Consider the following 27,057-nt stretch of genomic DNA (forward strand, 5'->3'; position numbering starts at 1 on the left):
ATTGAGCAAAGTGGGGAGGTGGAGCTCATGAACAAGGCTGTGGTGTTCATTGGGAATTTCTGGAAAATTAATCGTTTTCCCGAACGGCCGGTCTGTATCAGGGCCAGTTGAATCATGTGACAGTTGTCCCACCCCACTCCCACGTTGATGTCTGACCTTCATCGCATCACGTTAGTTGCATATCACGTTCCCACGCCGGCCCCGTCGACGATTACGTTTCAGCGCTAGTCAGCATTCTTCGACTCGGGAAGACAAGTTCAATGTCGCCTCAAAAATCCACAACAAGTGATAAGTGATGTTTGGTCCACCTCTGGCAGGTGCTCTGCAGCTCGAGACGAGTCAGGAGTGGGGGGGTTGGATTGGGTGGGTTTACATTTCCTCATTAGGATGCATCAGAGGCTGGCACATCACATTGACATTTTCCTTTTCAAAGAGGAGAGGTTGTGTGCTGCTTTGTCTTTCTCTTTGTTTATTCCCTAAAGGGGATATGCAGCGGCAGAATTTAGTAGGAGGGTCATGTTTACTTGCGGCATCCTTTGTCATCTCTTCCCCTTTTGTGCAACTCTCCTCATTAAACCCAGAAATTGCTCCTGCCCTTCAGAAGGATAGAAAGGTCCGCTTTGTGCTCTTTCATCTTTGAGGCGAAGCATTGTCGTTTTGAAATTCTTTGTCATTAGTGCAAAGTGTTAAGCACTACACGTTGCTTCTAAAAGAACGGGGTGATTTTACTGTCAGACCATGTCGTGTCCTGCTCTTTGGACTTCACACCTATGTCACAAATTGTCACTGTTAAATACTATGTTAACTTCTAAAATATTTGTATGCATCTTGTGCATGAGGAAAAACTTTATAACGTCTTTACTTATACTGGTTCTAAATAGTTAATTGGGAAAAGTTGTCGATTAATTTAATCATCAACAATTGCTTAAGCAATTAATTTTGACACGTCTAATCAGAACTGTTGCGTAAATGTGTTGATAATTTGTGTTTTTTCCATCTTCACTCCATTCCAAAATGAATTGCCTCATGCTCTGTATAGAGCCCAAGTTGAACAAATGTTTTACGTGACAAAAAAAAAAAAATTCTGCATGATAACTCACTGTTCTTTAGTTGGAAATATTTTTCAAAGGTTTTAATTTTGACTGAGGTCTTTCTGGGTAGAATTTGCATGTTCTAAAATTGCTTGCGTTGGTTTTCCCTGGCGTCCTCCCACATTCCAAAAAAGTGCATATTCGGTTCAAATGATTGTGAAATGTTGTATGTCTGTGTGTGACCTGTTGTCTGGATAAGTCCTAGAAAATGAATGGAATGACAATAACTGAGTGCGAGTGTTTGTCTTTTTCTCCCGTCATACAGTATAGTGTGGTATCTCTCAAAAGAATGACGTCTACAGGCAAGGCCAGAGTTTTGATAAAAAGGAAAAGTGTGCTTTCAAAGTGGAAACCCTTTAGAGCGCCAAAGGCATTTGGAAATCTTTCAGAGATAAATGCAGAACCTCACAAAATTCATATCTACTGGGAATCACTGACTCACCATTTTATATGGAGGCTGGGGTAGTTCTTAATAAAGTGGAGTGTCAGTGAAAGCCTCTTGAAGCGCCCGTGTGGGATATAAAATCAGAAATACATTTCTGAGAAGAGATAAGATAATGTAGCCTATGAACCAGCAATGTGAAGACGTCTGTCCATTGACTCATCTTTCTGAGCCAATATTCTGACGGTTTTACTGTAAGATATGATAACCCTTCACAAAACTCATCATCTCTACGTCCAGAGAAGAAAAATGTTTGTCAGAAGATACGTAAAGTAAACAAGCTCATATTCACTCGTACTTGAGTATACTTTTCGTCACTAGGACTATGTTTTGCTTTTACTTGAATTCTATTAATCTAAAGTCACAATACTCTTACTAGGGTGTCCCTTAACAACTTTTCACTTCTGATACGATACCAATATTGCAGTTTAGAGTGCTGTCCGATTCCGATATCGATACCAGGTGATACTATTCAAACAAAGAACAATATCACCAACAGTAGACATGAGAAAGAAAACAGTAGGCATGAGAAGAGCAGGAGGAGGAATGGACGGCTAATATGTAAATACTAAGATCAGAAATTTTGGATGTAGACTGATATAATCTGATACTGTTTTTTTGGGGGGCTGATATCTTGTGAGAAAATTAGAGTTGCATACTATAATTCTCACTTAAGCTACTGTAGTGCCAGCGGGATATTTGCATTGCTTTGAACGCATTCCTAGTATGCTTTTTTTTTTAGGCTGACTGGTATCCTCTTGGAATATCTGTAGTCTGGTAAATTAGTTTTTTACATCAATTCTTACATCACCACTTTGTGGCCAAAACGCAAGAGTGTGTCTGTATTTCATGCAGCATTTGTAATTATGTTGGGTCAATAGAAACAGAAATGCAATATCAGATGTATTATTTGCTCTTGCCATATCAGTGATTGTGATGAAAAAAATGTGCATGCTCCCCATCTAATTGGGACAGGGTGGTGGCAGCAGTAGCTCCAGTCTGCATGACCTGATTCTTTAGTTTCCTTTTGAAAAAGCAGGTTTTATTTGGTTACATTTACTTGTCATTTCAGAGCTGATGAAGGCAAAATAACATGTCACACTCGGCTCTTTTAGGGGATCCTTATTTGTAGCTTGCCCTTGATTTCATGGAGGAGACTTTTAATGAGTCCTTTGAGGTTTTTGTCTGTTTTTATCACGCAGCATCTTTTGAATTCCTGGTATCAAACCACAGGATGGTTTTTTTTGTCTTGTTCAACAAAACAAAGTTAAATATGAGGCACGGTGTTGGTGAAGTGTCAGCACATCATGCGTGATAAGAGATTGGCTGCTGAAAAGCAACTTTTTACACAGCAACCAAGTTTTCCCGGAACTGCACTCTCGCTGTGATTGAAGATATATGGATCAATATGTTCAATGGTGCAGTCATTGGCTGAAGAGGAAATGTTGGAGGTGTTGAAGTGTAACGTCATCTGCTTGAGGACAACATCATAATGGACGGAAATAAATGCAGAGGATGGAGGAAAATGGGTCACTTGCAGGCTTGTATTGTAATATAGACTGCAAATATATTTTTTTACTGTATACAGATGTGTGACTATTCCTATAGGAATAGTCACACATCTGAACTTTACTTTGGTGTTTATATTTCTGACAACTTTGACTTGGACCCCACTACATATCTTAAATAAAATTTAAATTTAAAATTTACTTTAGAAAGTCGAGAAAAACATTCCCTGTTGGGAAAGCATCACCTTACATACATTAAGGATTATAATAAGATGAAAGACAGGCAGATGACATACAGGGAAATAGTGCAACATCCAAAGTCTCCAAAGCTGGAGTTTGCCAAAATTCTGCAGGGAAATATGCAAGGATAAACCTTGAAACTTCTAATATTTTCCAACAGCAAAACACTCCCCAACATGCTAGAGTATGTATAAACTGCCACATTAAAACATTACATTAAACCAGAGGTTGACTGCAATACATGATGGACTAAACCAATCTTAAAAAAAAAAGGAAATGGAATGAGAACAGGTTCCATTGTATTTCACAATAAGCACTATGAAAGCTAGAAACAGCCCTGCTAATTTGACGACATCATGTAGACCACAAAACTGTAAGAGTTGACGGATATTTTCGGCACATCTCACTTGAAAATGTGACAGACATGCCTTCAGGTTAGCGCATTTTTTTTATACACTCCTCATCATCTTTTGAGTTCTGGCTTCCTTTTCCAAAACCACCTTCTCACTTTCTGATGGTGAAACAATGAGACGTATAATGAGCTCCAAAACACTGCTGCGATGCAAAAATGGGAACCAGCACAGCGCTTATCGCTGCTCAACAGACAACGGCACACGATGCTCGACTTTTCCACTGTCTGTTTGAAAGACTGGCCGGTCGGACAGAATCGCTTCTGGCTATTGGCTGATGGCGGCCGCTGCCCTCAGAAGAACGCTTCCAAAATGTTGCCTCACTGCTGGACCCGTCATGTTTTGTTAGAAAACTGCAAATGCTTGCAGAGAGTCGGGTGAGAGAAACAGTACACAGATAGCCATGGGGTAATATTGTTATGTTATTATTTATCAGGAGAACATTCTGCCTGGTCCCACGAACTCAAGGAGCACATGCACAACCAGTAGTGGGCACAGGTGGATTGCCATCATAATGAGGAGTCACAAGACCCTGAAGCAATAATAGATTGGACTATTTGGCGCTGCACTTGGTTTGCTGCCTAATCAGCGTGAAGCCGCATCTAATGCCAAGGGTAAATAAACCGTTTGGAAAATAAAGTTGACTGCAAATATCGCACACTGTCCAATTTATATACGTTATACAAAACAAATTTGTGGGAAGTTGGTGTATTAATACATACATGTTTTACCTGTAGGCGGGTGTTAGCTGCAGGACTAAGAAAAACCAAATTCTCAAATTATCACCCTTGAAAATCAAGCTCAACCATCAATCAAATATTCCCTCCACCATCTCGGGAAATGGATGCCACATTGTCAAGCATGTTACACAATAAAGATGAAGATGTTATTGTGCCTTCTGTCATGTAAAAGAGCAAATGTAAAATTCTTCGAAAATCCCTCTTTTCAGGTGATGATTTTTGTTTCCTAGAAGAAACAAAAAAGCTCTAAAAAATGCAACACATGCAAGACACTGTTCCATTTTTTTCTACAATCCAGCAGAGATATCCCTGAGCAAATACCATCTGAGTTCTTCAGGGAGATTTTATATTGACTTTGCTTCAGCACTGTATCACCTCCTCAAAATGGATGGAATCTATTTTTATGCTAAGCATTTGCATTCTGGAGGAATTTGTGAATATTTGATGGCTGCAGCTCTCAACAGGAGGAGGGAGACACAGACAGCTGGAGGATGCTGGCAAACCGCTTCAGGCATCAAATGCTCTTTCATGTGCCACCTAAATCTGTTGTGTGCTCATAGTGCAGTTCATTTGAACCAGTAGGGGACTGAGGAGCAAGACAAATATTAGAGCCAATGCAAATCAAACATCTTGGAATGTCAACTAAAAAGCAAAGAGTCATTAGGTTCAGTAAGGTTCATAATTAACATACTTTTTGCTGTGTTCAGTTTAAAATGGTTATGACTTTTTCCTTTCTTACAAAATCTGAGCACCAACATTTTGCGAACATACCTCAGCAATTGGTTGACAGAACAGCATAATTAAAATAAACACGCTGAGACAAATGCAAGAAGTTGCATTGAAGGAAAATCCGGAATTATCCCAAAGTGCATCTCAAAAGTTTTCTTCAAAAGAATTTTGTTTTAAATAGAATTATCTGCAATCTTGACTTGAAAAAACAAATTATATTTAATGACTAATTATATTATTAGCGTGATGATATACGTAATTCAGTGATTAGTAAACATTCGATGTCGATGCTGAGTGATAAGTCCGACTCGTCAAACAGCTAATTGGGGCTGTGGTGTGTAATTTGATTCCCTTTTATTTGATTGTGTTTTAAATCATGGCATTCCTTACAAGTTGTCTCAAAGCAAAACACACCATAGAAACAAAATATAGTGGTTACCCCCAGATTGCATCATGTGGATTCCAGAAGGGTCCACAAGGTAAATCCAACAATGTAGAAGGCGAAGGAAAGGGGAAGGCACCGTGGTGACGCTAAAGATTTCATACAAAAAGATAGTATCCCCAGGGCACCTTCTTGTGTTGTAACGTTGTAACATCTTTACAACATCTGCTGTCAAACACCATTTGGAGGCACTTTGCTGTGAAATGGAATAACGTGGGCTATAAATTCAACCTGACACTTCCTCACATTCTACCTGTTTCCTTATTCAATATTTAAAGGGAAATTATTGTAAAGGAGCCTCCCCTGATACCCTGCTTGAGGTCATCTGGAAAAATCTCGATGGTTCAGCTATACAAGCAATTTCGAAGGTGTTATTTCTACAGACATTTGACTCATCACAAACTCCAAATCTATGTGAGCCATCTCTTGGTTGAATTTTTTGTCTTGAGAGCCATAGTGCGTAAAAGATTTCTTTGTTTCTTGTTTGAATCGTTGCTTCTGTTTTCAGTCGAATTAATATGCAAATACAAACTGCATGACTTCTAAAGAAAAACATGTCTGCCTCTGCACAACATTCTATCAAAACCTGCTTATGAATTTTAAAACCATCTTTTTGGCAGACGAACAAAGAAACGAGTGTAGGAACAAGCTGGAGAGCAGAAGGCAACTTCAGTGAGAGGAATTTCAAACCACCTGCGTGTCTCTACATACATCTCGGCGTTCCTGAAGAAAAGGAGAGTTAGTGGCTGTCAGTGCTGTGGGAAATAAAAAGTAGGCCATGAGGACTGTAATTATTAGTGTGGGCGGAGACAGATCACACATCAGTGAACTCTACATGAACTTATAATCACTGTTTAGCGCATGTAATATTATCAATTCAGAAGGCGGCACAATCTCGCCCAAGAGCGCTTTAGTATGCTGTTTTAAAGGTTGGTAGATTTGTGCAGGATTAACTCAAGTCATATGCACAGTGTGGGATGTAAAGGAATCCCTGCTTGAGTACGATTTAGTTGTATTTAACTTTGATGTGAAACCCATTTACATTTAAGATTTAAGAACTGTTTGGTTTTAAAGTGCCTGTAAAGTGAAAACAAATATGTCTTGTGATTTTGTCATGTTTTGTTAGCATCCCTACCAAATCAGAATGACTAAAGAGATAGCATATAAGTATATAGCATATAAATATATTAAATGGGGCTTGAAAATCATTAAAATTCAAGCTGTTGTCTCTGCTCTCCATTACTGCCACATCGTAAAAAAATCTTGAAAACTGAAATGGTGAAAAAAACTGTTCGATGCTATTATCTCGACATGTGCCTACTACAAGGTTCTCAGTCTTTGCACACGCTTTGAGCAATTATCTTCAAACATGTTTAATGGATTTTGAAACAAATCTCCAAATTCACTTGACAGGGCCTTTAATTTACTCCGAGTGTGTCCACTGATGTATAGTATACTCTAAGTAGACTCAGCCAAAGAAAGCTTTTAAATGGAGCAAAAAGATTGAGATGATGATCATCATCATAGCATCAATGTTTGCTTGTGGATTTGCGAGGATGCGGCTCATCACTGCTTGGCTGCACTTCCACTTTTATCGCGTTCACTGATGAATTCATAATGAGCCAATGGTGGAAGCGTGCACTTTGATGGAAAATCTCAATTATAAGTAGCTTTGATGAATATTGTTTCTGGAGCCACAGTAAATCACGTCGACCCTGTCTGGCCTCACACTCGAATCCACCCCACCGCCCCCCCACCTCCATCATAACCTCCATCTGGAAGTGCTGACTCAATAAAAGTGAAGGATACACAGTATAAAAATGACAGCTCCAGCCCACAGACTTAAACTGGAGGTTTGTGCTGAGCGGAGAAGACGCAGCCTCGCTTTATTTTTGGATGCTTTAAATATACCGAGATAAAATGAGTCAAAGCAGTTACTCAGCAGGTTACCTCATTAGATCAATTACATTTAAGGGATTAGCTTCGCACACTGACAGCTTTATACATTCATTGGGTGCTCATTATTGATTTGTCAAGTCTTCTCACCTCGCGTCAAAGGACTGAGCCAAGCAAGTGGTGACGGGCTTTCTTCACCTTTTAAATAGACCGCCCTGGTAAATGTCATAATGTCAAAATTGCATAAATTGTGAACATGCTCTGAATATATTTATGACCAATGTTGTACAGCTAAATACAACACTAATCAACCTAAAAATGCCAACAGCCTACTTTGTATTCATAATTATAAAATGAAAAACACAAACTTGTCATCGGCATTCACTGTGCTACTGCCACAGTGAAACATGCCCCAGAAACTGCATTACCTGGAGAATCAAGTTTCTAAATGAGGTTTTAAAATTTATAACTGTCAAAAAATGGTGCTTTGAGATGCAAGTTTAATGTGTGCTGTGAATATGATCAGAACTCAAAACAAGAGCATGTTACTTTTAGCATACGTTTTCTGTCTTTCTACTGAGTTGAATGTTCATTAAACAAAAAAAACATAAATGAAAAACAAATAAATGAGTGGTCATCATTTTCTGGCATTATTCAGCCAACAAATTCTCCAGGTTCGACGTATCCGTTTGCAGGTTTAGCATCAAATTAACCTTTGCTAGTGTAGTATTTCATGATCTGGTTGCGTTTGTGACAAATTGCATCGGACATTCAAGTTTCGACTCAGAGAGACGTCTTCAGTGCTGCGCGGTGTGAGGAAATGACAGCGTACACTTGTTCATGCAGAAGATGAAAAGATTGAACATAATTGCTAGGGGTTGCTGGAGATGTAGCCCACTTACACACTTTGCGACATTAATAATAAAAACATGGGCAGAGGAGGAATGTGAGCAAAAATCACTGATGACAAATACTGAAAACATTTGGACAAAAGCAGAGAATCACTCACCATTTTTCAAAATTGTGTTAGACACGGCTTGTCAAAACTGTCAAATATTCCTCCAAATTAATTTAATTATACCATCACATGCCCTGAAAACACACATCAATGCATGATTTGAGTACAAAGATACAACAAACACCAATGAATGTCTTTTTTAAAAGATAAATTAAAAAATAATTAAGCTGATATCGTGGAAGCAAAATGAATGCCAAAAGGCATGAATGTAATTTTTGCTGCGAGGCCTTGATGAATTGTCTATAAAGATAACTAAAACTAGAAGAATTACACAATATGTATTTAAAAAACCCACGTAACTGCTTTTAAATTTTATTTATTCGATAGAAACAAAGGAAACATAATGAAAATAGCACATCTCTGTCTAACAAATGAATTCATATTCTTGTTGCTTGTAGAAAAGGAGAAAGGCAAATTGAGCATATGTGCACTGGGGAACTTTAACTATTTAGTAGAATTTGCCAAGGGACATTTGCTGAATTGCTACTTTATGCCTGATTTGCACTCGGTCATGATTTTCTCGGCTGAATTCAATGTAATTAATTGTTTTCATTAGCAAACATCCTCCAGTGCATCCATATTCCTGTAGCTTCAATTTAAGCGAATTTCTACCCCGCTTTGCACTCATCACTCCAGACGCTCTCCGTCACAGCATTACCGCCGACAGGCGCTGTACTGGAATATGATTCAGACTCTTAATAAATTGAGAGCACAATCTTTGTAGCAACCAATGGAATGAATTTCAAACACGGAGAAAGCTGAAGAAAAATCTTGAGGTGACGATTGACACCCTATTAATCTCAACAATACGACTTCATTCACATAAGGAGGACAACATAAAGCGATTAACAAGTCACATTCACACATGGATTTTATCGAAGATGAAGTACTTTTATTGGGATGCCGCGATGGATTCTTTACAATTATACGTGAATTTCTCCTGGATATTCTCCACAACTATATTGACACTTGGTTCTTTGTATCACCAAGGCAGCAGCATCTATGTTTTTCCCACTCTTAAACCTGCAGTTTAGAGTCTACAGAAAAACTTACAGCACAAAAAAGTTGAAAAGGTTGGAAACATATCCAGAATAAACCATTGTTAAATAAATAACAAATCGTTGAGTAAAAATGCTTAAAATGAATTCATTGGTCCAAAAGCTCTCAACAGTTTTAGAAAGTTTTTAAATATCTTGTCCAGTTAGAAATAATAAATAAATAAATTGAAGTGGAAATTAGGCTTTTATTGATTTAAATACTTGAAGGGATACTTTACTTATTTGGCAATTTTCAGCTGTAGCAGGCTATTATGTTATCTGTGATGAATTTAATAACTTCATTATTTTTTATGTACAATTAACACCTTTAAAAACCCATTTGGCCATTAAAAATGAAATCACATGCGCTCAGGGCTCACCAATGACGTTGCCAATCTGAGCCATTCTTTCTTAATTCTTGAATCGGAATACAGTGTTTAGACTAGTGGGGGCAGGCACATACAAGATAGCATTACTGAGAAAATTTTGGCCTTGTGTTGAGTTTAACAGGGTAGCTGTGAAGTTGTTCTCATCATAATAATCCCATCCTGGAGAGCTGTGCCACAGCGGAAATCTCTGTGGGTGTGCTGTAGCTCAAACTTCGCATAACTTATGTCATGTACTTTTTTTTTAAACAGTATATTAGTTGATGCTGAATCATCCGGCTGAAGGTCAATCAAGCAGTGCAGTATTTTTATTCACGTCCCTTCTTTTCAAACTGCAACTAAGTAAGCCCAAAGCATTGATTTACGAATGGAGAAAAAAAAGTGGTAACTGGAAGAAACACGATTGTGTGTCTTTCCAAAGAAACAAATGAGTCTTTGGGCAATACTCTTTCAGGACTGAGCACTTCAAGGCTCTTACTTGACCAAGTTGCATATCAAATCGTGCACAACACCAAGCCCGCCGCATACTGAACAATACACAAGCACACATTCACTGCTCTGATTCCTCACATTTATTCTGCCGCTTTATCCCATTGTCATTGTTAAAAATGGCATCAGATAAATGCCCAGATATAAATGTCGTCTAAATACGAGTGGAAATGCTGATTAACTGAGCTTCTCTACTGATGTGATGGGCAGATTTGCTGGAAGCCATCTTTGGAAGCGTCACAATCATTTGGGGATAAATCATAGTTGTGGTAATCACAAACTCCCGCAAGCCTCCTGGCCATTCTCTCTGGCGACACAATGGAAGACAAATCCGGAGAGGTCAAAGCAAACCTTCAAACAAACTACTATTTAATGAACCTCCCCATTGTGAAGCCTTTTGCTGAATAAAAATGTCTGTCATGCCACCACACAGTGAATTTTCCATTATGCCTACATCACAATCATTAGTTGTGCTTTGGAAAGAGGTGTGGGAATATTTGAAACCAACGAGTATTGAAGGGAAAGTTAACCATAGGAAATCTCTTTAATTCACAATAATGACAACATCAGGAGCAACTTGGGGGTTTGATATCCATCTCAAGGATAGTGGGACTGGGGTCATTTTCCAGCTGCATGAAAATCCCCCCCCCCAGGGCTGACCATGAATCAAGTCTTCATCTTGGCCAGAGACTTAGAACAACTTTGCGAGAAGTGTTCTGGCTAGGCCCCGTCTGTTCAGTCATCTTATGTCAGGTTGAACAAGGACAAAGTTGATGCGCCAGCAGAGCCGCTCCCTGGTTCTTCTGGATGACTGAACAGAAATTCCCACAGATGCATTTCAACATCTTGTAGAGAAGAATGGAAGACATCATGGATGCAAAAGGCCAACCGACTCAATCACTCACTCCTTCCATTTTCACTTCCTGTTGGCCTAATGGCTAGCCATATCATTACTTTTATTGATACAGTAATCTCATAATCCAAAAATGTATTTAGAATATTTTTTTTGAGCTCGGATGATGTCATCTTTGGATTGGAAAGAACAAATGTTCCATTAGTGCCAAAGTGTATTAAAAGTGGGAAATGCTGTTCCGGTCTGGTTTTCCCAAACCAATTAGATACTCAACAGGGGATGTCACTTGCCTCAAGTCCACTGCATCACCTGATCAGCTATGATGCAACTGCGCCGACAGCGGAAAAATAGATTCAAGACACGCTCCACTGGAGCATCTGTGTGATGACAGCATTTCAAAATTGCATTTGGGTTACAGATTGCAGGAAATCTATAAAGTAAAACACCTGAATGCAAATACATCCTAAGCGCATGATGACATGTTGGGCGATAATTGCTAAAGACATATACAAGGACTTGTATCATTCAGTTAGCTGAGAATATATAGCAACATTTGCCTTCTGCAGACTGTATTGACGTTGGGTCGTCACAATCTGATTCACTTTGAAATACACATTAAAGCGGAAGACGTCAGCGCAAAAGTAAACAAATTACCTCAGTCAAAGGAAGCAGCATGGACCTGCTGAAATTTGAGAGGTGTTTGCTCACACCTCCAGGTTTCCTAAATCAGTGCTGCCAGGCCGTGTCCTTCACTAAACGAATAAATTTCCCTGCATGCAAACTAACATTTACTCACTCTTTATTCCAAAGAAAGCCAAAAGCATCAACAGGCACAAAGGACACAGTGTTCACTTTTCTCTGGAGTGTGAGCAAAGTGCCGACACAGAACTGCAAAATTTTTCCAGGACTTTTGCTCGCAAAAGCACTGGCAATGAGCACAGTGTCACGCTCTCGTAGTGGGCGTGTGCAAACCTGCTAGCCAATAAATCCCCCCAGGCTGACTACAATGTGATAAAAGACGGAGTTCAAATAGCTTATGGGCTGTTGCCATGTTGCTTTGTCGTGGCAACGGCATACTTCGCAATGTCACACTCCTCCCACACTGCACATCTGACACCACAAACCCATTTCTTGACAGGCCGCAGCAAGCCACCTCAAATAAATGTTCCTTACATGCTCTTTAGTCCGGAACCATATATTGGCCCACTCAAACTAAGTGGTAGCTCGGTAGATATGTTAATCGTACATCTGTGTAGAAGTCACATCTCCTGCAAAATGCCAAGGTCGGAAACCATAAAATGAGAACATGGCTTCTATACTTGTCCCACAACGCAATACAAGTAGGAAATATATTTTAAGGCTGACTAGTGAAAGTGCACTAATGACCGTCTCTGCAGCCAACTGACTGTTGATGCCGCTGGCATGATTAGTAATAGACTAATAGCTTCAATACATGCTCTTGGGGCAATTAAATGGGAGCTCCAAACAGTGCCGTGTCCTCAAAGTGACATGTAATAATGCAATGATCGTTGAAAATACTACAAGGAAGCCTGAGTCATCCCACCCATAGTTCATGTCAACAAACAAACTGAAAAACGGGAGCTAATAAATAGTGGCTATTAGTGTGATGCATGTTGTTGCCCCTGGACTTTGCTTGGCATTTATGAAATAGAAAAGTTCCAAAGGCGCCTTCCACAACAGCCATAATGACGCCGGTGCCTGCGCACGTGCATCCGAGATTGTTTGATATACAAAAGGAATGGACCAAACTAATTACAGGATGTCTGTCCTACTTTTAAAAGTAGCACAAAAAGACAATGAAGCTACAACCAGCTGACAAACAGGTGCTTATTGTCTCATGCAAAGAAATGGGAGAAAAGGAGCTAAATAAAAGATGGAAATGAAATCAGGTGAATTTACACACATGAATGGAACCGTGATTAAATGAGAGGATTAAATGGAGTGAACTCGGAAGAACACTTGGGCCTGAGGATCCCAATTAACGAGAGCTAAATTGCATGTTCGCTCAAACAGATTGTTGGCGCCCAGGTTGCGTATGACAATATTGCATTGAACTTGACATCTATGTAACGGTGGCAACCACCGTATCTAACAGAGGATTTTGTATTTTAAATAGAGCTGATACTTTTTACAATGTAATATTTGAGAGAGCGTCGCAGGCACAAAATGAAATCTGAGATGATGGAATTGGAAGTGTCAGTGGAAGAGGCAAACAAACATATGCCGAAAACAAACAAAACGTGCTGAAAAAACGCCCGACGACCTTGTTGCATGTGGCCAAAGGTACAATCCTGGTGGAATGCAGTGCTTCCTAAAACCCTCACCAAATACCCAAGAATGAATTCAATGAAAGCCGAAGTCAACTGGGGCACCTGAATAACACTTCACCTGACAGGAACATTTTCGGTGGCAAACAAAAATGGAGACATGGCTCCATTAGGAATGTTTATCCGAGCTTAGCTTTAAACGTCAGCTCTGAACACCATGAATAGATTCTTGTTTGAGTCTCACTTTGGCACTATTGACGCTATTTCAATGACATGATGACAAGATGAGCTTTTTTAAAACACCCCAAGAGATAGAAATTAGCTGTGTGTAATCAAGCATACAATAACAGTAGACCAGAAGTGACTGAAAGGCTGGAAGGAAGCAGAAAAGGAATTCCAGGCATTTCTATCACTCAGGAACATGTCAGAGGTGGTAAATCTCCAAGGTCAGCTATTTTTAAACTGTTGGTTTCATAAAATTATGAAGAAGGTGGAGGTTAATGGAGTTGTGACACTTTAACACACACAGCACATGATAAAGTGTTATGAGAACATTTTCCTGCCAGTGATATGTTATGATGTCACACTGCATTTTTTCCCCCCACTAAAAACAGACTGCTGCTTTGAGCTGAGGCATTATGTAAATAACTTGAAAAGTGCACCATTGAAAATCAGAGGAGCCATTTTAAAATGCACAACATAATCAGTGGAAAATCAACACAGAAAGAAGTCATTTACAAAATCAGCTTCTGGCTCCCAAATGTTGCACTTTGTTGTTGTAATTGATTTTGAGGCTGTTACGCAGACATGATGAACAATTAGCATTTCAGCCTTTAATGCACAAGTGCCATTACACTCACACCTCCCTTTGCATCCTCTTTTATAGTAATATGATTAAATTCAAAACACAGAGGTGCCTTGAGGTTCAAGTTTAAATCGTCCCAAAGACCGAAACAATTTTGTAACGCGTTTTTCTTAACACAACAAATAGAGTTCTGTAATATCATACTTTATAAAACACAGAGTAATGACACAATTCTATCTGATTTAAAAAAAGAAAAAAAAAAGAGCGGTTTTTGCCACTTTCTTCTTCAATACATACACACTGTGCGTCATTCTCGCGCCTGCACCATGGCTACCTGAGGACAGTATAAATAAACATACGGGTATAGTGGAGACTCAGCTCCTCTCTCAGCTACTTGGTACAACAATATTATTTGTCGTTCTTTGCAAAGGATAAAGAATTTATATTTCTGTAAGTATTGTTACTATATTTTCTGTCAATGTGTTTTGCTGCACTTTTTGTGCTCAGACATCCAATGTTAAAAGGTAACAACATTGCCACATAGATGCAAATTGTTGTACGCCTCTGGAAAAGAATTTTCAGACTAGAATCGGGTTTGAATTTCCCACTCTCTTTCTGCGGATGTGTTAACTCGTTCACGACAAGAAACTATTATTTTGCTGTAATGGATTTATAAATCTCCGCAGGGAGACCACCATCTAGCACCCCACAAGACACCCACAATTTGTCTGTGGTAGGCTAGAAAAAAGGAAAGAAAGGAGTGTGCAATTTCTTTTTTCGGCCCCTGATGGCAGTAGCGATTAGAAACTCCAAATTCTATAGAGTGCAGTAATGGAGGTTATGTGAATGTTTTAAAGAAACTTAATATTTTTTGTTTATATTACGTAGGTGTCAAATTATTCGAAAACCGCCTTCAGTGTGATGCACTGCACTTCTAAGCCATTTAGATATTGGTAAATTGACAATGTCAATCAAAACTGAGCAAAGCATTTATTTAAAGGCATATTATATAATGTACATTAGGTTGTTAAAAAAAAAGAATTCGCACACATATGCAGGCACACACCCGAGTGCTGAAAAAAAGCCTTCACAACTTTCCTCTGCAGGTGAAGTCGCGCATGAGAATAAAAAACAAGGCGGCTGTTGGTGATCGGAATTGATTTACCTTGTATGTGTTGGTTGACCACATTCTCCAGGCGATCAAGTCGCTCCATGAGCCGGAGAGTGTCTCCGGATCTTTTGTCCACCTCCACGAACTTTCTCTCGGGGAAAGGCATGGGCACTTTGATGTAAATATTGGCGATGTAATTAGTCACCCATCCGACGTAGAGCAGGCACACAATGTTGGTCATGCCGCTCAAGATTACGCATGTCGACACCAAAGTTTTGGTTCTTCTCGTGCAAGCCATGCCAACATCCCTCCATGCAGGTTAAAATTCTTGCACAAAAAAGACCTCAATTTCCACGCAACAATGAAGAAAAAAATGTGATAAATGAATTTAATCCCAGCGGTTAATCAAAATTTGGGGGCGTGCAATCTACAGGTGAACGCTACCTCTGTCGACCCATCGCAAAGATCAGTACCGGCAGATCCAAGAACATTTGACGAAGAGGGAGCGAAAGAAACAGAGACGGCCAGCGTCTCGCTGCAGCCAATGGGAGGCGTCAACATTTCGGGCTCCGTGCAGCACGACCCCCCCTCCGCTCGCGCGCGCGCGCTTCACAGTTGCTCACTGGCCGCTCTTGGACCTCCAGCATCAACTACTGTTACCGTCTCATAAATAAATCTTCACTCACTCTTACATTATTCTTTTAGCTCATATGGATATTGAAAAAAAAAAAACAGCATTATATACTGTGATGTTTTTTCTTTGTTTCCCAGAATAAGCACAATGCAATTTGCAAATTACTAAAACAGCAACTGGCAATACTATCTAAACAATACATAGAATTGACAAAAAAAAATTGAGAATTTGAATCTCTTCTGCTACTGTAGCCATCCCACCCCCATACACACACGGATTTGGTAAGATGCAGTGCATTGCTTTACATAAATATCATAATAATGATAATGAGCGGCACGGTGAGGTACAGGTTTCAATTCCGGCTTTGCTGTATGGCGTTTGCATGTTCTCCCTGTGCCTGCTTGGATTTCCTCCTGGTAGTCTGGTTTCCTCCCTCATTCCAAAACCATGTATGGCAGGCTGATTGAGCACTCCAAGTTGCCGTAAGTGTGATTGTGAGTGTAAATAGTTGTTTGTCTCTGTTTGCCCTGCGATTGGCTGGCGACCAGTTCAGGGTGGACCCCGCCGAGTGCCCAATGACTGCTGTGATAGGCTCCAGCACATCCGTGTTCCCCATGAGGATAAGTGGTTCGGATGATGAATTGAATGAATAATAATAATGGAAATAATACAAGAAGCTGCACGCTTGTGATACACTGTACTCTAAAAATTGTCATGAGACTGATTATTTTTATACTTCCTAAAGGTTTCAGCGAGTACTCGCAGGGCCAGATCAGACATTGGTTTTCCAGCCACAGGCTTTAATGAGGACACAGACAGAGACATTACTAATGTTCGCTTGGTTCATGTTACAGCTCCAGTCAGTCTGGATGCAGAGGATGCTGAACTTCACAGAGCAGCACAAAGGGCGAAAAATGTTCAACAGCTTTTCAGAAGTTAGCAGCATTTTACCTGACTAAAAAGGTGGCTCAGCTAACGCCCACCATGCCAAAACAATACAATATAGAGGACATCATATAAATACAAAAAAAAATCAGTAATTTAATCAATAATGATCAAGACATATTGTTTTAAAAATCAATCAATTTTACTGACAGAAGTGTTTGAAATATTGGTAGCTATTATCATTCAAATTGTAACTGAATGATGATAATATAATTGTTTCAAAAAATTTATTGCGAATGATAATTATATAAATATACAACTTTAGGACTGGTGTACGGGTCTGAGCCGACAACATCTCTGGCCTTCATCTGTGCCGCTTGGTGTGCAGTTGACCCAAGGCACATCTTTGCATTCTTTCACTATACTACACTGTTGTTTGGCTCCTTGAATAAAAGAGTTGTTTCACGTTGGCCTATTCAAAAATAAATAAATAAAATCCCAATCAATGAAGTGGAGCAAAACTATCATTAGAGTGCCAATTATCATTTTGTCTTGTAAATTATTGTCAATCACAGGGCATGAAAAATAGTTTTACATGAGTGCACCAGACTGTAATTTAGTGGGATGAGCAAAAATTCATTTGTTTGACTGTGAAATGTGAATGGAGACGAAAGAGACACATAAACACTTTATTTCCATAGAATGATGGACTGAAATTATTTTAACTCAAATCCATACATCATAATAGCTGATACTTCATCTGAGCATTCATCTTGGAAAACAGGATGAGAAAGGCGTTTCTTCTATTTGCAAGTTGGACATGATGAAAGTTCGTTATTCGATTTTCTCGCCGGTCTAATGACTTCCCGTAACCCAAGAGGTTGTGGTGAAAGTCAATAAATTGTCGGATTTCAGCGCCCCTGCAGTACAAATGATGCTCTTATGTGCCATTAAGCTTAGGATGCTGACTTGGACGGAAGTCACTTACAACAATGGAGGTCTAATAATGTGAGGATTAACTGATCAGATGGATTGTACAAAAATAATTGTCTCTTCTCACAACCAAGACAAGCAAGTAAGAAAAAACTTCCTGCAAAAATGTCAAGTCACACAAATGCAGCTTCGCCAAGTTTTCTTTTAGTGATTACAGTAGTGTGATTAACTTTACAGATAAGAAATAACAAATCGTAAATTTCAGCCATTATGCGGCTATCATTTGACTTATTATGCATTATAATAATGCGCTGTCATATTCATATTGTTAACATGACAGCTTCAAGTTGCCAAAAAATTTGTTTTTGAAAAAGGCCACACACACTCATCATTTCCTCTTTACAAATACCAATAATACTGCAGTGTGTTTTGGCAAAAGAAGATTTCGCTAGATATGTAAAATGAAATATACAAACCTTTGGAAATTTAAAGTGGGCTCTATCTTTTTCATAGATTTTAATGCTTTGGTTGTCAAGGAAACATGCCACCACTGTGTGGCCATGTTCTTTTCAAACATACACACATGATAGAAGTCTGGACAGGAGAATAAATAAAGATTGAATGAAAGCAAGCAAGCTCAGGAGATTAAAAGGGAATTTTTGCGCCAACAGGAGAATATGGCTCTGACATGACACATACTGTAACTGTATGGTGTTTTGAAATATACCTTTTGGGGAATGGAAGAAATTATACATTCACAGCAGCAAGGTAAAAATTAATGTAGTAGCACATAATAATAAGAAAAATATGCATATCCAATATATCAAGATTATACACAGTATGTATGTATTCATCAACACAGTGTATAAGCAGCATCAGTATGTCATCATATCATATGTGGAAACTGTACATGAATAAATAAATACGATATACAGTTAGCATGCATGTATGATGCTAAATGAACAGAAGGCAACAAGAAAAAAAAAGTGCTGGGGTGATATGCATGGACAACTTCTTTGTAAACTATACAATTTTCTGTACATGAGTTTAGTATTGTGAGGAGATGATTTAGCACCGTGTTGGAAGATTACACCTCCTAATTGTTCAATGAAATTGCTTCGATATCATCCTCAGTGCAGTTCAGTCTCTGTAGGGGGCATGGCATGTTTGTGGAGGTTGCTATAAAACGCACTCGGGTATCAAACAGCTCTTATAAGTCCTCAGTGTATTAATTTGTTTGTCTTTTTGCCTAGTAAAGTTATTTGTGTTGTGTTCATACAGAGTTTGTTGGAAATGGTAGGTCTGAAACGATGAGCAAATTGGATTTCCACAGGATGGTACATAAAAATTTATTTATGTAGTTTTGACCCGCAATAGCAGTGCAACCCGTTGCTAATTACAGCCGACACCCATTTACTGTATATATAGGGTTATATGGGTTTGAGAGCGTGGGTGTTGTCAAGGGAAAAAAAATACATAAATAAGAGAAATAGGATTTGCTCGAGCAAGGCATGATGTTCCCCAGACTGTAAGGCTGCCACAGTTGTCAGCAGAAATGTAAGATATGTTCCAAACTAAAACAAACCACCCTGCAGGGTGTAAACAACGTTTTTGCAGAAGGTAGTTTACTTGCAGTTCTCCTGTTTTTTTAGTCCTGGAAGCCAGTGCCAGATTTAGTCTGAGCATGATTAATTAGAGTGTGGGAAAGGTTATCCTGTAATCATTGATTCAAGGTCTATAAGATGAGGACACTGGAACTGAAGGTTATCAAGCTTTGGAGACAGCAACCATTAATCAGAATAGCAAAAACACATGAGGAAAAATATTACATTATATCCTGGACAATTGTTTTGTACACTACAATTTAGTGCGTCATCAAATTATAGGAAAAAAGATATTAATAAAACTTTGATTGACATCAATTGCCCACACCAACTACCTCCTCCCGACCAAGCTGACCCCTTATTACAAAGTCACAGTGGGTGGGGTGCCAGCAGCAGAAAGAAATTTCCCTTTGACACAAATGATCATTTAATTTCTGTTTGACTGCAAGAGCCAGTCACTGAATTTAAATTGAGAAGAAATAATTCATTCAATCTCCTTGTAGGATTACCAACAAAATCCTCTTGTCCTATTAATATTGTTTGAATATAATAGAATTAAATGAGTCCTTTAAAATGATGGAACTCACGGTCACTTGGCAATCTTATGATCATTGGAGAGTCGCAGCACTCTTGCAAGTCAGCAATTGAATCTCAAATGCAGTGTATTTCCTTCTACTTAATTGATGAAACTTATAATAAAAGGGCAATTAGCAATTTTTTTAAATTTTGACTGATTTGCATGCAGGGATAATGGAAAACACTATGTGACTCAATTCACACTTTAAAAAAGGCACATTGTATAAGGTAAATAACAACCACTATTTTCTAGCGTGAACACCAGGCTTCTGAGATGAGAACCAAATTGAGCTGAAGCTTGTTTATTTATAGTGCCCTTCATCAGCACGTCTCCACAGAATTAACAAGATGAAAGTGAGAACCTATTTTGGTTCCTTTTAATCATAATCAATCACTAAACAAAATGAAGCGCTTTATAATATTGTACATAATGAAACGGGGCAAATTCAAGGTAGTAAAAAGGACATGGGGATGGGTTTTTTTTTCTTACCCTGGTACTTAAAAATCTACAGCAATCCAATTCATTGATGCTACAATAAATCTAGCCTTTGTAAAGCACGTTAACAATGCTTTTGTTGAGACTGTGAAAGAGGAGCTGACTCTTGGAATTCGATCTTTACTGTTAGGGAGCACCTTGCATTTGGCAACTGTGTGACCCTTGTACAAAGTTACATTGCAGCTGATTCATGACATTCACACACACAAACACACACACACACACATGCACGCACACACACACACTTTTTTTTTCTTTTAAATGGTCCTTGGTTCCAACTACTGTACCTTAAGACAGCATAAAAAGCCAATTAGAAGGGTATTACTCTCACAAGAAGCTGTGAAGGCTTGAGCATTCAGTAAACTGGTTTGAAATAGCACCATAATTCCAACCACTGGTTTACTGTGAGTTTACTCGGAGTGTTCTCCGAAAGCGATGGAGTAACTGAACCTTGCAAATTCAATTAGCAAATATGAGACAACTATAGCAGATAGCTGTGTTTAGGTCCTGTGTAGCAAGTGTTAATTTACAGTGGGAAAATTGGTTGAAAGTTGCAACAAATTACAGTATTGTACAAAAGTAGCTACTTATTTCGTAGTGTGTTTTCCTCTAATATGCATTATTTTGATGATGCAGTGATGCCTTGAGATATAATTAATTTGTTCCATTAATCTTTCACCATTGAATGGAAGTATAATCAATTAACGATTTAATAGAATGCTATGGCTTCTGATGTGCTTGCCTTGGCCTCATTAGGACAATATAAAATTTTACGGCAAAGAGTGTCCTGCTGAGAACTCAAGAACTCACAAAAACTCTTCATTGAGATGTCTCAAATCGGCTCTCAGTCATCAGTATGACACTAATATTATATATTCTACAAAGAGGAGAAAGAATATATGACTTTGAGTGCATTAGATTGTCTGTCCATTTGTGTTTTTAAAGGGTTAAGGCACCACATTATTTGGATGTGGAATGACTTGCATGGTCAGGGCATGGATCAGAAGCTTCTGTCATAGAATATTGAGGGAAAATGAAAAATGGGCAATCACTTCCGTTTGAAACAGCGCATTTCTTCAAGTATGTTGGCAGAGAAAGTCAAGTAAAGCTATCAGCATTTGCCCTAGGTAGAAGATTATAGACCGCACTTGAGTTGAACTTGCTCAAGGAAAGATAAAGGAAGGGAAAAGACAGAAAAAGACTAAGTGGATCCAGAAAGTGGAACTTTGACAAGACAGCGGGCCACTGTTGTCAGTGATTAGCTGGCAAATAGGCTGTTCTAACAGCCACTCGCATCACTAAGTGCGCCTCGCATTGTTTGAATTCAAAGTCATCTCATCTGTGTAAAAATCATCCACACTTGTTTTGAACTCTAATATGCTTTTGTGGCTCACTGACTTCAAAATGGAGATGACGTTCATGTTAACATTCCCACATTTTCATCCTTTTCACTTTACCTGTAACGTGAAACAAAATGTGAATCATCCCAAAAATATCAAGTACATATACAAAACACAAACACACACAAAAAAATTGCTTAAAGGCAGTACAGCAGGGAGCATGTGACTAGCACGTTTCACATCGCCAAAAACATGCATGTTAAGTTAAGTGAAGATTCTAAAATTGTTCAGTGAAGATTCTAAAATTGTCTTTAGGGGTGAATACTAATATAAATCATTGTTAGTCTATGTGGGTGGGTGACCAGTCCAGGGTGTACCTCAAAGTCAGCTGAGATAGGATCCAGCTCAATCATGACCTTGTGAGAATAAGCAGTTTAGAAAATGGATGGTTGGATAAAAAGGAGTAATTATGGTCCCTGGTCCCTCCAGTCTTAAACATGTCAGACACAAGCTAAAGACTTAATGCAGCCCTGCACATACTGTACAGTCCAGCATGCTGACTGCATGCTTTACAATAAATCAAATTCCTTTGTAAAATCACCAATTGTGAAGCACATTGAGGAGCTGCTGGAGACAAAACCCATGACAGATGAAATGCCCTGCATGAATATTTAATGGCCAAATGTCAGACGCCTATAAACTGAGGAGCGACTTTTCATATGTCTGTTTTTTATTGTTTGGAAATGTTGCAGGCAATAGACAGCTTGTGAATAATGGATAATCGCATTAAACCTGTAATTTACAATATGTATCTAAAAGCAATCTGCTGACCTGTGAATGTTTTGTTTTTGTTTGGAGGAGGCAATACATTAGAATTACCATCTCCTTATCGTTTTTTTATTTTTAATAATACTTGTCAGGATTAAATGAAGAAAATGGTAAAGTAATTGATTTCCTATTGGCATCATAGAATATAAATCATTATCGGGACACAAATGGCGGTCTCACAAATGACACTATTGGCTGTATCATAATACATTATTGGTATTGTTTGCTAAAACTTTGTGATACATTGTCCTATCCTGACTATTATGTACCTCCTCTAAAATGGTCCTTGGTGTTTGAACTGAAGTTCAATAAGAACATTTTAGTAGCAACATAACGAGTAGGAGGAGGGGTCAGAAAAATGGTGAGCCCCCCGGCTTTTAGTTTTACTTTCATTAGGATGGCAAGCACAAAGGTAAAGAGGATAAAAGAGCAAGTCTTTGTCCCCTTCAGGTCATTGCAAGTGTCACAGAGTTGTCTGAATTTCAGATCCAAGTTGATTAGCTACTCAAATTCCAGGCTCCGCTTTCCTCTGTTGCTTTTACTTCTTCCAATTTTTTTTCCCTGAGGCCGTGTGAGTCGCTAACCCGAAACGCTGCTCAAGCTGTAAAATGAGAACATGCTTCCTTTATTAGACTCGCCTCTGACATCAGACATAGGAGCCGCATGTTCGCCGATATAAAACACGACTGTAAGCTCGCATTTCAGGTGTCGCTTGTTGGGCTTAAAATAACTCAAACTGGCAGGCAGCATTCAGGGTATACGTGAGCTATATATATCATTTATTTATTTATTTATTTATTTATTTATTTATGTTTACATGGCATTGGAACCTTTGCTCCCAAAGTTGTATTGTGAACACCTGAAGCTGTGTTGCAGTGAATCAAGTCAATGTCACTTGTTTTGAGTCCAAGCGGCGTTCACAAAGGTCAGAAAGAAAGAGCACCAAAGAAAAAGTTACATTATTGAAAGTGTCACCTGACTATTGGTCAGACACCTGGCAGTTACAACGTCATCCATCATGGAGCATCACAAAATAGATAATAAATAATGTATGAATTGACATTTTTTCTTGGCATTTCAATCCTCACCTCTTTTTGAGTTTAGGTTTGCACTTTTTAATGAGCACACTAAATATTTATCAGGCATTTAAAGAAGAACAGGGAAAAAATGTAATGCAGTACATGTTTGGGAAAGTCTGTAATGAACAACAGAATTTTAGTACAGTATTCTGTTCTTTTGTTTGCCTATTCAAACTCATACAGTAACACAAAGCACCTTTTCTACTTCTCTTCGTTTCCCAAGTATAACATTAGTTGACACACCGTCTCCCGGGTGAGTCGTTCTCTGCATTACAAGTGCAAAATTAACATTGTGAAGGTATTTTCAGCTCAAGTAGAACCTGTATGACTTACTTGATGAGTTCTCATGAGAGTTTCTGTGGAAAAACAAAACATGCCGCATTTCATTAGATTTGAACTACAACATGTGTGCCCAACTCTATAAATGGCCGCACTAATAAATAAATAAAGTACTTTCAGAGGCAGGATCACATTAATAAAGTGCTTTTAGTGTCCTCATCAGGATCACGCAGTCTTCATAAAAATGTATTATATTAATAAAACTCTGAGGTCTTTTTCTAAGTGTATACCACACAAAACAAACAGCCCATAAAAAGTCTTTTTATGGTGATAAGAAAAGGTTTTTTTGGGATTTCTGTAGGATGAATGGTCCTTCAGATAGCTTCTATTCTGTGTGAAGCCAACAAAGAGGGCTTGAAAAGATGTTTACTGGTGAGATGTAAGGTTCTTTCCGCCTCAACCTGTGAACTCCCTTGACTCTCAGCTACATTGTAACTCCAGTCAAAACAACTTCTATCATAGATATAAAGCACAAGAAGAAGGAAGAAGAATCCTGTTGTACATATCATGTTCTCTATGTGACCTACTTACACTCTGAAAACTAACTTCAGTTTGCTTTTCTGAGTTTTCCAGATAAGTCTGAATGATGGTTTTGAAATGTGCCCTAGTTTGCCAGTATGTGGATCATCTTAATGAAGGCTGATATATTCAGATTTTTTTTTTTTTTTTTACATTTGTCATTTTTCTTTATGTAATTATGGGAAGTTATATTTCTTTTTTATTCTGGGATAAATCTGCTACAGGCCTGTTAAAGGTTATGGATCAAGTTTGTACAGGTTCTCTTTTTAAAGAGTAAAAAATAATCTAATTTTGAATTTAGATTTTTATTTTCTAATCTAATTCTAAATCATCTTAATATCTAATTGCCATCAATATGATACTGCAGTAGGTGTTGTCACCTCAAAATGGCTACGAAACAAAAACATGTTTTTACAGAAAGCTACATCGTTGAGTGCCACAAAAGGAGAAATAAATCAACATATTTGTACCTAAAGGCATACTCTGGGGTGAAATTGAATCAGCTGTCATACAGCAGCAAGGAATACCAATGAGTTCTATTTGCAAACACTCTATACTGGAAACACGGGAGAAGAGTGGTTAGCACATCTGCCACACACTTTTGACGGTCTGGGTTTAAATCTCAGCTCTGTGCGAGATTTTGCATCTTCACATCTACTCCAGATACCTCCCATATTCTAATTGGTGTTAATATATGAGGAATACAACCTGCCAAATTTTTTATGTGTTTTTTTTTAAGTGGAGGGACACATTACAATTTTCATCATTGGTCTTACTAAAAGGTAGGAAGCGGCAACTCTAAAAGTCATTTGAGCCTGTTCCATCCAGAAAAAGCCACAGAACCTTTGAGTCATCTAAAACGTTCGTTGATCTTTTCCTTTTATTGCTATAAGCTGCCGAGAGAGTGGCCCCTTGAAACGTCAGTGTGTCCGTCATACTGGATGTGGCCTTAACATTAACCCCAAAATCTGCAAATTATATTTATAAAATGGTGTTGTAATAAGTTAAAATAGCCTTATGTAATGGTTTCGTCTCAATCATCTGAATTAATGAGCTCTGCCTTTGCGTCTAAAACGGTTGATACATCTCCAAGCATACTGAGCTAGTTTAAAATAAAAATGTGTATTCCCAGTGCTCCCTGCTGGGCCTCTGGAAGTGTTTTTAAGTCCACATCTATTAAAACGCTTTATATTTGCTGAACTCTGTTTGTCTTAACACCTTCTGATCAGAGAGCTAATGGCCTCGACAGGAGCAGTCTAAGACGTTTTGCCCAGCAAAGTTGATAGTTTGCTGCAGCCAATCAATAGAAGTACATATAGCATCTGGGGAAATTGGAAGTGAGTACTACATGGGAAGAATTCAATTTTGTTTACATTACGCCAAGTCACAACAGGAGTCATTTCAAGGCGCTATACACATTGAGCAGGTCAGGATGGCAACACTTCATACATTATATATAGTACATGAAGACACTTGGTGGCAGAGGCAAGAAAAAAAGATCCCTTTTTGGAAGCATCCTCAAATAGAAGCCAGTCAATGTGTGGTTACAATCTGCCTCGGCCAGTTGGGTTGGTATGGAAAGATATTTACTTAAATTTCCATTGGATCTGATGGTTAACAGTTCTAAAATAGAAGCCTTGGTGGAAATGTTCACATTTCTATTGAACATAGTATTTACCATTCTAGTTTGAAATGAATTGCCCAATAAACCCCATATATATATTTGAAAATGTAATGTAATTGCTGTACATTTGGGTTTATGCTTTTCACCTATTAAATGAAGATTTTAAGCACAAATTAGCGTTTATTTAAATGTGGAGTATGCGGTCATTTAAAAAATCCACCGGGGAGTCTCGATAATGCTTAAAGAAGATGTAAGGCTGAAGTTCATTCATGCTATAATCTGATTTCCAGTCAATAAATGGATAGGTATGAGAATCACTTGACCTCAAGGAGTGCATCTTTTAACCTACCTATTGACTAACTCTTCAAGAACCATAAATCAACCTGTCATTATTCTACCGGCCACAAATGTTAACATGCAACAGCCGATACAAACGCCGTCGTGCTGTTGTGGGTGCGAGGGGAAAGTTGGATAAGAAGACAAGTGGGTTGTTCTGCTGAGAGAAAATTAAACATTGATTTACACTCTTGCCCAAAATGTCTCATGTTAAACACATTATCTGAAAAGTGTGGTGAGGAAAAAAAAAAACGAATTACGGATTAAAAGTTATCACCACTGCCACAGGTGCAATACACAAAAATTTGTATTTCAAAATGAACTATAAATAAATATAAATATATAGCTCAGCCAACTCGTTTACCTGTCAGTTGATAAG

General features: G+C 38.5%; 1 protein-coding gene across 1 annotated transcript in view; it reads right to left on the bottom strand.

Annotated features, from left to right (window-relative positions):
• galnt18b (UDP-N-acetyl-alpha-D-galactosamine:polypeptide N-acetylgalactosaminyltransferase 18b) overlaps window positions 1–16,055 on the bottom strand; it is a 45,642-nt gene extending 29,587 nt beyond the window's left edge. Inside the window, exon 1 of the mRNA XM_088371664.1 lies at window positions 15,540–16,055. Within this exon, the coding sequence (XP_088227790.1) occupies window positions 15,540–15,783 (244 nt within the window). The 5' untranslated portion in view covers window positions 15,784–16,055. The remainder of the gene's footprint in view (window positions 1–15,539) is intronic.
• Between the last annotated feature and the right edge of the window lie 11,002 nt (window positions 16,056–27,057).

Source organism: Syngnathus floridae, chromosome 3 (genome assembly GCF_059516105.1).
Source record: "Syngnathus floridae isolate MCC-2025c chromosome 3, RoL_Sflo_1.0, whole genome shotgun sequence".
NCBI lineage: Eukaryota > Metazoa > Chordata > Actinopteri > Syngnathiformes > Syngnathidae > Syngnathus > Syngnathus floridae.